General features: G+C 36.6%; 1 protein-coding gene across 6 annotated transcripts in view; it reads left to right on the top strand.

The window, feature by feature from the left end:
* MARCHF6 (membrane associated ring-CH-type finger 6) overlaps positions 1–14,404 on the top strand; it is a 55,202-nt gene that overhangs the window by 30,462 nt on the left and 10,336 nt on the right. For all 6 annotated transcript variants that reach the window (XM_087760696.1, XM_087760730.1, XM_087760686.1 and 3 more), the window contains exons 11-20: positions 1,211–1,269; positions 1,886–1,966; positions 3,190–3,258; positions 3,375–3,449; positions 4,304–4,438; positions 4,939–5,058; positions 6,882–6,982; positions 7,684–7,821; positions 9,660–9,861; positions 14,226–14,295. In XM_087760696.1, coding sequence (XP_087616822.1) covers positions 1,211–1,269; positions 1,886–1,966; positions 3,190–3,258; positions 3,375–3,449; positions 4,304–4,438; positions 4,939–5,058; positions 6,882–6,982; positions 7,684–7,821; positions 9,660–9,861; positions 14,226–14,295 — 1,050 coding nt within the window. The remainder of the gene's footprint in view (positions 1–1,210; positions 1,270–1,885; positions 1,967–3,189; positions 3,259–3,374; positions 3,450–4,303; positions 4,439–4,938; positions 5,059–6,881; positions 6,983–7,683; positions 7,822–9,659; positions 9,862–14,225; positions 14,296–14,404) is intronic.

The following is a 14,404-nucleotide window of genomic DNA, read 5'->3' on the forward strand; positions in this document are numbered from 1 at the left end:
GAGTCTGATACCTGTAGGAGTCATGAGTGTGATTTTTTTTTTTTTTTTTTTTTTGGTCTCACTTTCCTTTCTCTTGTTCTTACTGGGCAGGAAGTGCTCAAGTCCTCCCTTTATCTTTTACATTTTTGCTATTCCCGGTAACTGCTGGTTTCTCTGAAAGGGACGTAAATTAAAACTTTCTGATCACTGATTAGGGTAATACAAGTCCTGCTGAATCTTTTCCTAGTTTTTTTTACATATTGGTCATATGAAAATGAGGAGGAGAGAGAAAATCATCAGGCTTTTCATTTGAGGGTATGTTTAGTCTACAGTAGTCCCCACAGTGGATTATCATGATATATTGAAGGCAATATAGGTAAAAATAAAAGCTTGCAGTTACTGCAGCCCTTTTACTTCCTATTGACTCCCTCTGCTCCTGTAGGAAATTGATGTTGAATTCTATAGTCCTTCGTAGCTTGGTTAGAAGACCACAGAGTGAGCTAAAACAACTACTTGATCCTGTTGCAAATACACAGGTCTCCAAAAATGGGGAAAGTGCTGTGTTTTTTAATTCATTCCTGCTGAGACCTCAGAATTGGCAAGAGTGAGTGCTCAGGACTGATGACAGTCGTTAGTACATTAATTCAAAGTACAGGACTTCTCAGTTGCTCCTCATCACTTCACTGGAGCATCATCTTTCTACCCCTCATCTTCTCTTCCCTTTCCAAATTTGTGCAGGGATTGCATTTTTCACGGTATTCTTAAGAATTAAAGCACTAAAACTGAAACCTTGCTAAAGCAAGTCCCATCTGACCAAAATGTAAAATGGCTACTTAAGTCTTCTAGTGCATGGGAAAGTGAATATACAGAACAGGTTCCTACAGCAGTCTATGAGACCGATACCACCCTAGTATGTAAGACAGAGAAACTGAATTGAACACACAGCAAGATGAACTAAGAAGGAAAAGACTGTGCTTTTATTCTGTGTAGTTTTATATTGTTTGTAGTCTTTCAGTGTGAATTCTGATCCGATTTTCAGTGTTTGTGAAATTATAGAAATATAACACTTGCAAATATTTGCACAAAAAGTAATTTTATTTTTTAGTCATTTTCACACCATTGATGAGAAGTAGAATAATTACTATGTTACAATACACATCCTGCAAATAAGGCTCCAGTTAGCAGTTTTCATGGCTTTTTTTTCCCCCTTCTTTCTGCTTACGTTATGCAGCATTTTGTCCATACCACATTGGTCACTTCTCCATTGTTGGCCTGGGCTTTGAGGAATATGTAAGTACTGTTTTCTAATTTCAAAATGAAAAAAACTGCTGCTATTTATTTAATCACAATATTTTTGTAGCGTCCTTCCACTTTTATTTGTGATTGCAAAAGTAACTTGTAGTGTCTCTCATTTTTTCTCCTCAAACCTTTTTTTAATCTGTGATTAAAAATGTTCTCACTCTTTCCAACTTCCTCCATTATTTACATTTCAAGTGAGGTTTCCTCCTTTTACAAAAAAATGCATACGTTTTGCGTTTTTTTTAACAGCCTCTTCTTCCTAATGTATTTTTTAAATTTGTGTACTGAGTAATTTTCATAGTTGATGATAATAGGTAATGAAAGCTAGGAGGTAGTGAGGTAGTGTAAGGTGACACTTTTTGTTTCATATATAGAGGTGGTTTCATGTTTGAAGAAAGTAGTTGTTAGGCTTTTCTAGTAAATGTAAACATTTTGTGTTCTTGATGGAGACACCAAAAAAGTAGTCGATTATTAAAATATGTAAAAACTAAAGAAACTTGTCATGCTTCTTGAAGAGTTGAGATTTGGAATTTATCTTGATTACATAAAAAGGAAATGTAATCTTTTGAGACTGATAAGACTTTCCCTTTTTTTCCCTCCCCTCCAGGTTCAAGCATCTCACTTTGAAGGCCTTATTACAACTATAGTCGGATATGTTCTGCTAGCAGTGACTCTAATTGTTTGTCATGTATCCTTTTGTCAGTAGTTACCTGGTTCGGATTTTACATGTAAATCATCTTTGCTGGCTGTATTTTGAGGAGGCACAGTCGTGATACAGATGCAATTAATTTACCATTTTGCTCTGCTCTTTTGGTGAAATTAGAAGGTCTCTTCTGTTCTCTTGGACATTTGAAAGTTGTCAGTGTGACTGCATTCTTCAGAACACTTGCACACATTTAACAACGCAAAATCATAGGCTTTTGTGCTTGCTTGAAGGCGTCCAACTAAATTTTGAAGGTCTGTCAGAGAAGATGAGTGTAGAACTATTGTTTTTTCCTCACTGTCCTTACGCTATTGCTGTGGGTTACGTATTTCCAGCAGAAAGAGAAATGAAGTTATGAAAATACGTAGAGTACAATGGGAACTTTATGCACATCTTTTTCATCCTGCCACATCTTTAGAGCGTGGATTGTTTTAGTTTCTCTTTTATGTCTCTAAACCACTGAGAGTTTGCAGCAAGGATTTATTTCAGGTGTTAACCCTCATTATTACAGAGAAAATTAAGTAACGGTGGATTCCTGAAAGCTAGAAGGATTTGGTCCCAAGTAAGAAGTCTGCATTCTAGCTGCATGTTTTTAAAGGGACTACACCAACTTCAATTTGAAAGAATCAACATTTGTTAGCAGTTTTCTGCTCAAGAGTACACAAAGCTAACATCACATTTAGACCACACCAATGTGCAGTGCAAACGTGGTAAAACAGTTGATTGGCATCTCTCTGTTTTGCTTCCTAAAAGAAAACAAAACAACCCCCCAAATTGTAATATGCATCCAGCTTTTCCTGGAAAAGGTGAGAATTTGTTTCAGACTGCATGAAAAGGAAAGCTACCATTTAAGGTAGGCCTTCAGTTTTGAAAGTTGCTTACTCATGGCAGATGTTTTCAAAGGCAACTGTTTATTGCTTGAGAAAATTTTTGGATGCTTAAATTAAGAAGGGTGGTAATACTGTTATTTATTTATTCATTTATTTTAGATGCATGTTTGGGGGGGGCTATCCAGCACATCAGATTGTGACTTCCAGAGTCACAGCCCATTTTGAAAATAGAGCCCTGATAAAATACATACTTCCTGTTTCACTTTTGTCTTTCATAAAATTTCCTGTTGCTGAAAGCCACATAATACAGAGTTTCATATTAATCAAACTATGTTATAAAGTATTTTTCAGTATTATTTTCTTGACAAAACTATTCAGGGTTTGGCAGCACTTGTTAAGTTCCAGCGATCACGTCGTTTATTAGGAGTTTGCTATATTGTTGTCAAGGTAATCTTATTTTTTTTGCATGTAGCAGAAAACCCTCTCAATTTAAGCTTACATTATAACTTTCTTGGCAATTTCTGTTAAACTAGTGAGATGTTCTTTTCTCTTTTTTCCTAAAGGTTTCCTTGTTAGTGGTGGTTGAAATTGGTGTGTTTCCTCTCATCTGTGGCTGGTGGCTGGATATATGCTCTTTGGTAAGAATGGAAATAAATGGGATAAAATATTTTTTAATGGTGTTTATATTTAAAGGAAGGAAAGTTCTGATGAGAAGAGAGTTGTTGATGTGAGTTTGATGACACTCTTCTGTTTTTATAAACATAGTGTTTCCAGAGGGTAAGTGTCTTTTAGGTACTGCTTAATGCTAATTTTGTTTTCCTTTGTTACTACATAAAAATTAACATGCTATTATTAAGATGATAAGGTCCTAATCCTTTTCACTTCATTTACAAGACCACTGTGATAATGAACTTACTTATAGGCAAACTTTTGTACTGAATAAACTTCTTTATGTAGCCATCTTACGTGAAACAGTAATGACTTCATATTTTAATAGTTGTCCAGTCTCTTTCTGTTTTGAACAAGATACATGCTGTGTTTGCTTGGAATTGAGAAAGACAGGGTTTTTTGTCTTGAAAAAAAATTAAGTGATTAGTTTCAAATGGAGAAAATTAATTTCTTCTAGCCTTTGTAGAAATACAGTTTTACTTAAGGGAAGAAGTATTTGCTTCCATCACAGTGCCACTTTGTTTAAACTGATTTATAACTTATGTGGTGTATGTTAGTGTTTGAGTTGACTTCTTTCTTCTTTCTGTCAGAAGAAAGAAGTTGATCAGAAATTGATCTTTATTTGCTGTTCTTGTTGTAAATGATTCCCTTTTATTTCCCAATTAAATGCTATAATTATTTATAAGGCAGACATTTAAATTAAATGCCTAGTAGTATGTATGAACTATATGCCTAGTAGTATATATGAACTAGGGTAAACAAAATGAGTAAGTGTGGAGGTTTGCCAAACTTTATTCATATTTGTTTGCTACTTACCTTCTAGGAGATGTTTGATGCCACTCTGAAAGACAGAGAATTGAGCTTTCAGTCTGCCCCAGGTACCACAATGTTTCTGCACTGGTTAGTTGGAATGGTTTACGTCTTTTATTTTGCATCCTTCATTCTTTTACTGAGAGAGGTAAGTCTATAAGAACAAGATTGGTATGTAACATAGAGAAGCTTGCATGTTGAACTGTTAGTTAAATCTTTCACGTGTGGGTATTGCTGCTACTGTGTTTTGTGTGTGTATATTGGATTTCAGCCTTACGTAAAAAGGGCCACACTGGTACTTACCGCAGTGGAAAATGAGAGTATATTTTACTTGGAGATTTTTAGGTTACAAAGAGTCCTTAAATGTGGATGTTGCCTTCAAATGACTCTAAATATATTTCAGTTGTTTAAGATTGATTAAGACTTGAAAATTAAGCCTGTAATTGGTTATTGCTTCTCTACTTCTCTATGGTAATGCTTCCTTTGTTCTATTTCTGTACCATTTTGTTGAACCTTGTTGAACTTTGTTCAATAAATACCCCTATTATGTTTAAAACTTATTTGCTGCAGTAGTGTTACCCAAAATGAAAAACAAAGAATACGAAGATAATTTTTTTTTCCTATATTGTTCTCTATTTCCTACTTCAGGTATTGAGACCTGGTGTCTTATGGTTTCTCAGGAATTTGAATGATCCAGACTTTAATCCTGTGCAAGAAATGATTCACTTGCCCATTTATAGACATCTCAGGAGGTTTATCCTATCAGTGGTAAGGACTTTTTTCAAAAATTTATGTATTTGGAAAGAAAATTTCATATGTTAGCTCCCATATATGCTGCTGCGTATTTAAGGAAAAACACCATTTTCACCGTGAAGGTGATTAGACACTGGAACAGGTTACGAACAGAATCTACATCTTTTGATATACTTGAGACTCAACTGGATAAGGTTCTGAGCAACCTGATGTAACTGAGTCTGCTCAGAGCAGGGGGCTGGGGTAGTTTACCTCTAGAGGTCCCTTCCAAACCAAATTTTTCTGTGCTATCTTCCCCTTAGGCAAAATCACAGGAAATGTTTTGTATTCAGACAACAAGTGTTTGTTTCTTTTTATGGATATTGTAAATCACCTAACTCTTTTGTGATGCTCTTAGTTATTGCAGTAAACATTGTGTGTCCAGTTTAGCTAAAGTAGTGCAGCAGGGGTAGAGTAACTATCTAGTTTTAGATTGGATTATGCTGATCCTAGCCAGTGGTGTCTGTTTCCAGGTTATCATTGTAAGATAAAAAGGTCTAAAGGTCTTGGAGATGTGTTCTCAGGCTGTGTTGAAACTGGTGGTTACTTGAACTTCACCTTTCGATTTTGCTTAGCTAATTAATTCAGAACTTTTACCAGCCTCACGCTAGAATATGGGACCCAGAATAGCAATCATTTACAGTTTACCATTTCAAAAAACGACTCAGGCTTTTCAGGGTGTGTTTCTTTCTCAGTATTTTTAAGAAATTTCTTGTGTCAAACATAAACTATTAAGTTTCAAGAAGAATTTTTTTTGCATTTTCAGTCTCTAGTGGTGCATTTATAGAAAGCATAAGAATGTGTTTAAAATGTACTTGATTTTTAATTTGGTTCCTTAAGGAAACAGGATTTATAAAAGCGGTGGTCTTCATGCACCTGATCCCCCTACTGAATTTTGATCTTTCAGCTAGTTTAAAATGTGAGGAAATGGAAACTGAAAGATCTTTTGACCTTTTGTAGATCTCAGTAATCCCAGTGCTGGGGGAGGGGGAAGAAAGTAGAACTGTCTGACATTATCCTAACTGCCAGCTGGCCAGCCAGTGCTTATTCAGCCGCAGCCCTATTTGGCGAGGGCATCTCAGCGAACTGGTCTGCCTGGGATGGAGTTAATTTTCTTCACAGCGGCCCATGTCCTTCTGTGCTTTGCATTAGTGGCTGAAACACTGTTGCTAACAGGCAGGTGTTTTGGGGGTGGCTGAACAGTGCTTGCACAGTGTGGAGGCTTTTCCTCTTTCCTGCTCCGCCCTGCTCCCCCACCCCTCCAGTGAGTAAGCTGGGGTCGGGAGGGGGCTATACCTGGGACAGCTGACCCAAACTTACCAAAGGGGTATTCCGTACCACGTGACCTTGCGCTCAGCAGTAAAATCTGTAGGAAGGGAGGAGGAAGGGGGGAATGTTCGTGGTTATGGCGTATGCCTTCCTGAGCAACTTTATGATCTTAAAGGTCTTTTCCAACCTAAACGATGCTGTGATTCTATGTGCTGAGGCCCTGCTTTCCAGGAAGTCACTGATCATCTGTCTGCTGATGGGAAGTAGCGACTGAATGACTCTTTGCTTGCGCACACAGCTTTTGCTTTCTCTATTAAACTGTCATTATCTCAATCCATGAGTCGTCTTGCCTTCCTTCTATTTTCTCCCCATTCAGCTGGAGAGGGGAATGAGCAAGCATCTGGGTAGGTGTTTGGCTGTTAGCCAGGGCTAACCCACCACACACAAGAAACCTGTCAGAGAGATGGGTGGGAAACTAGGTTTGGTTGTTTCTGCTATTGGGACTAACTTGTTTAACTTCCTTGTTTCAGATTGTCTTTGGATCAATTGTACTGCTCATGCTCTGGCTTCCTATACGCATTATTAAGTATCTCCTGCCTAACTTTCTTCCATATAATGTTATGCTGTACAGGTAAGCATTTAATTTAAAAAAGATGTTTTTTCAGTCTCCCAATAACTAGAAAAATGTGTATTTGCGCTCTTTAAGCATTAATGTGACATTGTTTGTGTGTTTTGTTTGTTTTCAATTAATCTAAACTTCATTGTTCTAGAAAAGTAAAAAGATAAAGGACGCAGATACATCATACAATTTGTCAAATAAAAAGCTACTAAGAAGAATAAAAGGCATTTTGTATTACTGCTGTAATGATAACTATTTGATTTTTATATGCCCTCAAAACACTTTCCCCTTCAACTTTATGATAGTGAAGTTGCTGCCATGTTTGTTTTTCAAAATACTCATTCCTGATTATCATTGCTTCAAGAATAAAAGAATATCTGTAACTGCATTTCTTTCTAATGATAGTAATATCTTTCTGTTTCTAAATAATAATTGAAACATGAATGATAGAAGTAAATAGAAGAGCAAATCATATTCTCTGGTATAATCTTTCTCAACATTTTTTCTTAAATTTCTTGTGGGCCTAAGTGCCTAAACACTCATGAACACTTAACCTGTTCTCGGAGTAGTATGTAAGGAAAAATGTCTGCAAAAATCTAAGAATTGTTCTTGTTGGCATCCAATATATTTTTTATTGTGGTGGTGTTAATATGATAAAAGATTACTATCAGAATGTTCTTTGTTTGACTTCCTTTTCTTCCCATTGTTTCTAGCGATGCTCCAGTAAGCGAACTTTCCCTAGAGCTCCTTTTGCTTCAGGTGGTGCTTCCAGCGTTGCTAGAACAAGGACATACAAGGCAGTGGTTGAAAGGTCTTGTACGAGCATGGACTGTTACTGCTGGATACTTGCTGTAAGTACAGAAAGCCAAAATCAACTACAAGCATTGTGTTCAGCTTGGCCTTTTAGCATGAAAGCAGCATGCTTTTTCAAGAGAGTTATCCCAACAAGTAGCGTTAATAGCTATTTTATATTTTATAGATAAATATGTGATGAAAAACTTCTATAGTGATTTCCTATGGAAGTACCTTCTTCTAAGCAGTAGCTGTACCTACTTCTGGACTAGTCTTTGACAAGTAATTCTTTTGGTACACTATTACAGCATTTGCTTAGTAAAAAAAAAAATTATAAAAGTATGACTAACAGCTTGTTAACTTCCTATTATGTGGAAAAATTAGAGGTAAGTGTCAGCAGAGCATTTCCGTGAGTCATGTAAGTAAAATTCATGTGCACATCTTGCATTTCTTACTATAAGAAGGGGGGGGGGGTGGTGTAGGAAAAATTATTTAGAACATTAAACTGAAGAAGTGAATACCTTTAAATTGGGGATTTTAAAGTTAAAAGGTCAGTCTCTGAAGAAGGATAAAACTGTATCTTTGTCAGCTGAAGTAAATGATTATACAAAGTGCGGTTCTCTAATTTAGACTGCCAGGCAGAGTTTTAGCACTTGAAATTATTTAGTTCATAAGTTGTTTGCCAAATTAGTCAAGAAAAAATTAAGGTTGATTATGTTTCTGTAAAGTTTTAAATTTAACGTCAAAGTATACTGGCATTCTCCCACCATGTCTTGCTCATTGTAGGTCGTGCCAATGCACCATTATTAGGATGAAGATTTATTCTTTGCTAAGTTATGTCTGAGACTCTGAGAAAATGAATGAAAGGCTTTTTTCTTCCACTGCAATCCAAAATATTTATTTTAGCTTCTCATAAGGAAACTCTCCCCACCCCTGTTCTCTTAGTTTGTATTTTGGAAAGTTATTTTTTGAATTAATTTGTCTGTGTTTTGATAGTGTTTAAGTATGACACAAGAAGAGAATTTCGGAGATGATAATAGAAATTGCTTTCCTTTCTCCACTGTTGCAGCTGTTAAGAACAATTGTGAAATATCTCTTCAGCAATTTCAGTTAAGCAAAGATGAAAATCTTTTCCTCTGCTTTTCTTAAAAAGCAAACTGCTGTGAAAATGTTTTCATCATCTGCCAGTAGAATATCTGCATGCATCTTACTGCTAATAAAAATTCTGCTAAAGCTGAGGAAAATTAACTTCTAAATGTTCAGATTGGGTTTGGGGTTTTTTTAATCAAACTCAAATAAGTATCTATTTCCTAATGATGTATGCAGGAAATATCAATGGAATACTTTTTAAAGTAAATTGAATCTTTCTATAATTGATGTTTTTAAAATGTTGTGAACAGGTTCTGAGCAATTTAGAATCTTCTTGAAAGACTCTGCCTGACTCTGCACTTCTGAAAGCATGTCTATAACAATACAGTACTGTCCTTGTACAGTTTAGGTTTGGAGGCAATTGTTTCCAATAGAGCTTAGTAGCACTAAAATAAAAGTTGTCAGTTGAGCTGCCTGCTTATACGAACTGAAGTATCGATACAATTTTCCTTTTATATGCACAACTTTAATACCAGACGTTTTTAAAGCAAACAGGTAAGTGATCTTTATTTGTGGCTGTATTTCCACTGTTCTAATCTGCATCCACACTAGCATTTTTTTTCTAAATATTGTGTTTAGGATGACATTGAATACATTATCAGAAAATGGCTTATTTTACTTTATCAAGATTCTGCAAGTACTCCTGTTTAAGTTTTGTACAACTTGTACTCATTCTGAGTAGGCCTATATTTCTGTAAGATTCTCATTCATATCAAACAAAACAAAGCTGAAATTTTGATTGTTACAGGGATCTCCATTCTTACCTACTTGGTGACCAGGAAGAAAATGAAAACAATGCAAACCAGCAGCCTAACAACCAGCATGCTCGCAATAATAATGCCATTCCAGTGGTGGGAGAAGGTCTTCATGCAGCCCATCAAGCCATACTTCAACAAGGAGGACCTGTGGGTTTCCAGCCCTATCGTAGGCCTTTAAAATTCCCGCTCAGGGTAGGTGTATTTAATGCATTAAGAGAAAAGGGAAAGGCATTTGAAAAATGGGTATAATTTTTTTTGTAAGAAAGATTTGGCCCACATCTTCTCAGAAGTGGTGGGTCATGTTGTTTTGTGTTTTGTACAGTTTGTATCCTTCTAAAAAGTAGACTTACAGTTCTTCTGACATACAGCTTTTTTCAGCCTGTAACTTAAGACCTTCAATTACCGTTTTATTTATAGATCCCATACATGTTGTGTATGATCTATTAGTTCACGTCTTATTTTCCTAACAGTTATTAATGGAGAGAAATACAATAACCCCCCAGCAAAAACAGGTGGTTCAGGAGTGTCTCTAACAAGGCATGGCTTTCGACGGGGCGTACTTCGGTCTTGTAGCTGAAGTGTATTTTGCTTTATTAAGAAATTAAATGGAGAACTTCTGTTGCATCTATATTAAACATAGAAACGTTTTATAATACTTGAAAGTTCTAAATCCCTACAGTTAATAAGGAAATGTTGGCAAATACTTAACTTTCTAGAATCATATATAGGTCAAACTAAATGAATTGTTTTGTTGTTACCAGCACTCTGAGTTAATCAAAAATAAACTTAAATACAGCTCACGTACCATGGTTTCAGGTATAGCTCAAGAATGGAAGTAATGGCTCAAGTTAGAACAGTGTAGTATTGCTTCTGAATTGTCCTTAAAATGCTGAATCTACCAGAGTTCTCATAACAAAGTACAAAATAAAGTGCTTCCCCCCTGCCCCCCCCCCCCCCAGTCCCTTAGATCTCAACCTAGTAGAACTGAAAGCGAATTTGAAAGTATTTTAGGATTTCACAAGTGTTGAGCTTCTGGGTGTTTGAAGCTGGGGCTTTTGGGTTGAGGGGGCAGAGTTAATTCCCTCCACTGCTGTTTTTACCCCCGAAAATGTCTCTCCACAGGAGTGCATGAGCTAGAACACTGTTGTAGAGGAACAGTGGGAAGAAGAAGCTCAGGGATGAAAAGGCTAGGGAAGCAGAATAAATTTGCCCCTCTCATAGCAGCTGCTGCTACCTCAGTGTGGTCATAACAGGAAGTCAAAGCATGCTCTGACTGAGACCAATTTAATCTAGCGTAAATACGCACTTACTGCTGAAAGGAGGGGTGCCGGTCCTCTTTCCATGGCAATTGCTCCTTTCTTCCCTTCTTAGCATGAATGCCTATGTTAGAACATACACGCAATGAGCTGGAACAGGAAACTGGTCCAGCTGAAAACTGAGGTGATACGGAGAAGGCATTAGTTAGACATGTTTGAAAGTTGAGATAAGACTTTATAGTGTTATTTCTAAAGAAAAATATGATACTTGTGACATTTTCACTTAGCCTGAGTCAAGTCCATATGAAGTTGCTGGGATGACAGACAGGTTAATTGAAATTAGTTCCCTGTTTGGCTGCTAAGGAGGTAATTAAAGTGGATTCTCACTGTGACCTGGCAATATACAACTGTAATGTGGACATGCTGCTTTCAAGGAAGGGGTGTGTTAACCTAGGAACTCATTAAATCCTTTCTAGCACTACCTTTGCATGGGTTATTTGATTTTTGTGGATGCCTCTGGATAAGGACATGTGCTGAAATAGTCTCCCCTGCTCAAACTACTGCGTAGTATAAGCTTTCAGTAATTTGGGGTGCTGACCTTGAACTAGTGATGATACCTAAACAGTTTCATATTCAGCAGTCAAAGACTGTTTTTTCTGGTCTACTTACTTTCATCTAGACATTTTAAGTTGTTCTTTGGAGACTTCTACAGAATATAGAAATAAAAAGAAAATCTGATTTAACTAAATTTCTTTCCATTGTTTTCATCAAGAGATATGACAAGCACTTGCACAATCTTGAACACATGGTAGCTCACTGATAGGATTCTATGTCCCTGGTTCCACTTGTTTAAAACATTTAAATAACGAATCATTCAGGATCATTGTAGGTGCTTCAGTTGTGATTTTTGGTGTATTGACCGTATAGTTCTTCTTGGATAAGCTCATCTTAAGAAAAATGTGTCTCCTTCACAGACTTCCACTGTGTAACACCACCGTATTTTAATTACTTTCTCAATTGGGATTTTAAGCATTTGAGAAGGGGGGGGGGGGGGGGGGGAACAGTGTAAACATCTGATCTTTTCTATGCTTTCATTAATTTTTTTTTCATTTTAACCAAGTTGTAAGATCCTAGAAGAAGGTGTTTTTTATTTAGTTTTTATTATGTATGAATGTTTTCCACTGGAACTCACTCATCATGTCCATATGGATTGAGCAAGCCATCAGAACAGCTCCTTCATGTTATTTCAGTTACAAATGAGCATGTAAAACTATGGTGTTGATTTTTAATTTAATTAAGTACATACTGTTAGTATCAAACAAAATAAAAAGATCAGATTATTTTTTTTTAATTATTCTGCATAAAAGCCTATCATTAGTTTTATCAGCCAATCTAGATAATTCTTCCAACTCATTCCTTTTTTAAACAAAGGTTCTCTTGCAGGGTCCTCCCAAAGCCTCTCCAGAACAAATGCTGATGTCTAAAATTTGTTGAATTTTCCCACTACTGCCTTGTCTTTCTTTAGCCTTCCTTTCATGATCCATAGCTGTCAGCAGAGCCTGCAGACTCTCTGGCAAGCTTTCTTCTGAGGATTTTTAGATTTTATTACTTAATTGTTGATCCTTAAAAAAAACCAAAACCAACTCTCAATAAAAATAAATTTATCATTGCTTTTCATAGACTTGGTATGTTATTTCTAAAATCCCTTTTGGCTTGTCCTGCTGTAGTTTTGAATTTCACTTACTAGAGTTCATGCATTTTCTGTTGTTTTGGGTTTTTGGTATTTTTTCCCCTGTGGATTTATTTCCAACTTCTGGAAATATTTTCTGGAAGCCATTTCTATTTTACTATTTACTGTGACAACTTTGGGGAGACTTTTTTTTTTTAAGTCTTAGGATTAATAGTGTGAGTTTGTGCCAAACCTTCACTTCAGTATATCTAAACGTGTCTCCTGTGAGCATTTTTCCTTTTGACTACTATTTTCAATATTCTTTTAATAAATGTCCTCACTTTAGCTAGTTCCCTTTTTTGAAATAATATTATTGTGGTGGATTTTGGAGAGAGGAGGACTGTTCTTGCCACATCTTTTGAGTCTGAATATGTTGCGGTCACTGTCAGTGCTTTTTCTGTGGCACGAATGGCTAGCTGCCTGTGCATTGTTTAGGTCCAAGTCAAGAGTTACTCTTCCTCTTGTTCGTTTTCTTGCTCACTGATCCAAGAAGCAGCCATGTATGGCATTTAAAAGCTTCATATCAGCTGTAGTCCTTCATGCGTTGTGTATTCCCACATGGACTGATTCCCCCCCCCCCCAGCATTCCCTAGGTAACTGTTTAGACAGTATTGGTCCCAGGCAAGTCACACCATGTGTTCCTCACCACTGAGAAGTTTTTTTGCCTGCAATCCAGTTGTCAGCTACTCTGGTTTTCTTCTCTCTGTCATTTGGGATTCCTAGCCCTAAAGAGAGTATTCTGTGTGAAAAAGAGTATGTGGCTGTCACCTGGCAAGTAATTGGGTATTGTGGAATCATCCCTCTTCACGCAGGCTAATGTCTACAAAATCACAAGATTTTCCTTCCTTTAAGCGGTGCTGAAGATCCTAACCTAGAGATGAGACTGATCTGCATTGTCCCTGAAAGTCTCATCCAGGAAAATGTGTGTTACAGATTTAACTTTCTCTTAGTAGTCTGTTATGATAAGGTGTTGGTGTTCTCACAGTAAGCTCGCTTGTTGTGTGGCTTTGATGATTAGTGAAGCAGAACTTCATAGCACATGGCGCTTGAGACATTCAAATATTTAAAGTAGTACATGAGAATTCTCTGACAAGATGTCAGCCTGACTAAGGAGCCACCAGCTTTGCTGTCAGCTGCTGATCACATGAACCTGAGGTCATCTGGAAGAACTTTCTCAGCAAGGTTTTCCTTATTGTAAAACCACTGTCTTGCTTATCTGACATACAGAGCTAGAAACCTTTCGGGGTTAATTGAGAGTCGTGCTGGTCAGTGCAGAAATAAAGAGATTATTCTTTAATGTAACATTACAAAGAACTTCAGTCATTCTGCATTCAAATATTAGTTTTTACTGTTGTGGCAACTGATGCGAAAAGAAATACACAACACCGTAGGTGTGCTGCGTGTACTGGGGATAGGTTTATCACTGATTTATTTATACAGTGAAACATCAGTTGCTATTTGAACATTCTAGTTCAGCTGCCTTTCTAGAATGATGCGTCTTTTTATATGGGTCTTTTGGCTTTGGTTAAGTAACTTTCTTATAAACTGTTTCTCTTTTTTTCCTCTTTCAGATATTTCTTTTGATTGTTTTCATGTGCATAACATTACTGATTGCTAGTCTTATCTGCCTTACCTTACCAGGTAAGTCTATTAATGTAAAACTGTGATTAAAAACAACTCGGCATGTTGCCTTGCTTAACAATGGCAGATGTTTTGAAACTATTGTTTAAAGGAGAAAATATGGAAAATT

The sequence above is a fragment of the Nipponia nippon genome, unplaced genomic scaffold (assembly GCF_047370975.1).
Source record: "Nipponia nippon isolate SJK-2023a ecotype South Korea unplaced genomic scaffold, ASM4737097v1 scaffold_1, whole genome shotgun sequence".
Taxonomy (NCBI): domain Eukaryota; kingdom Metazoa; phylum Chordata; class Aves; order Pelecaniformes; family Threskiornithidae; genus Nipponia; species Nipponia nippon.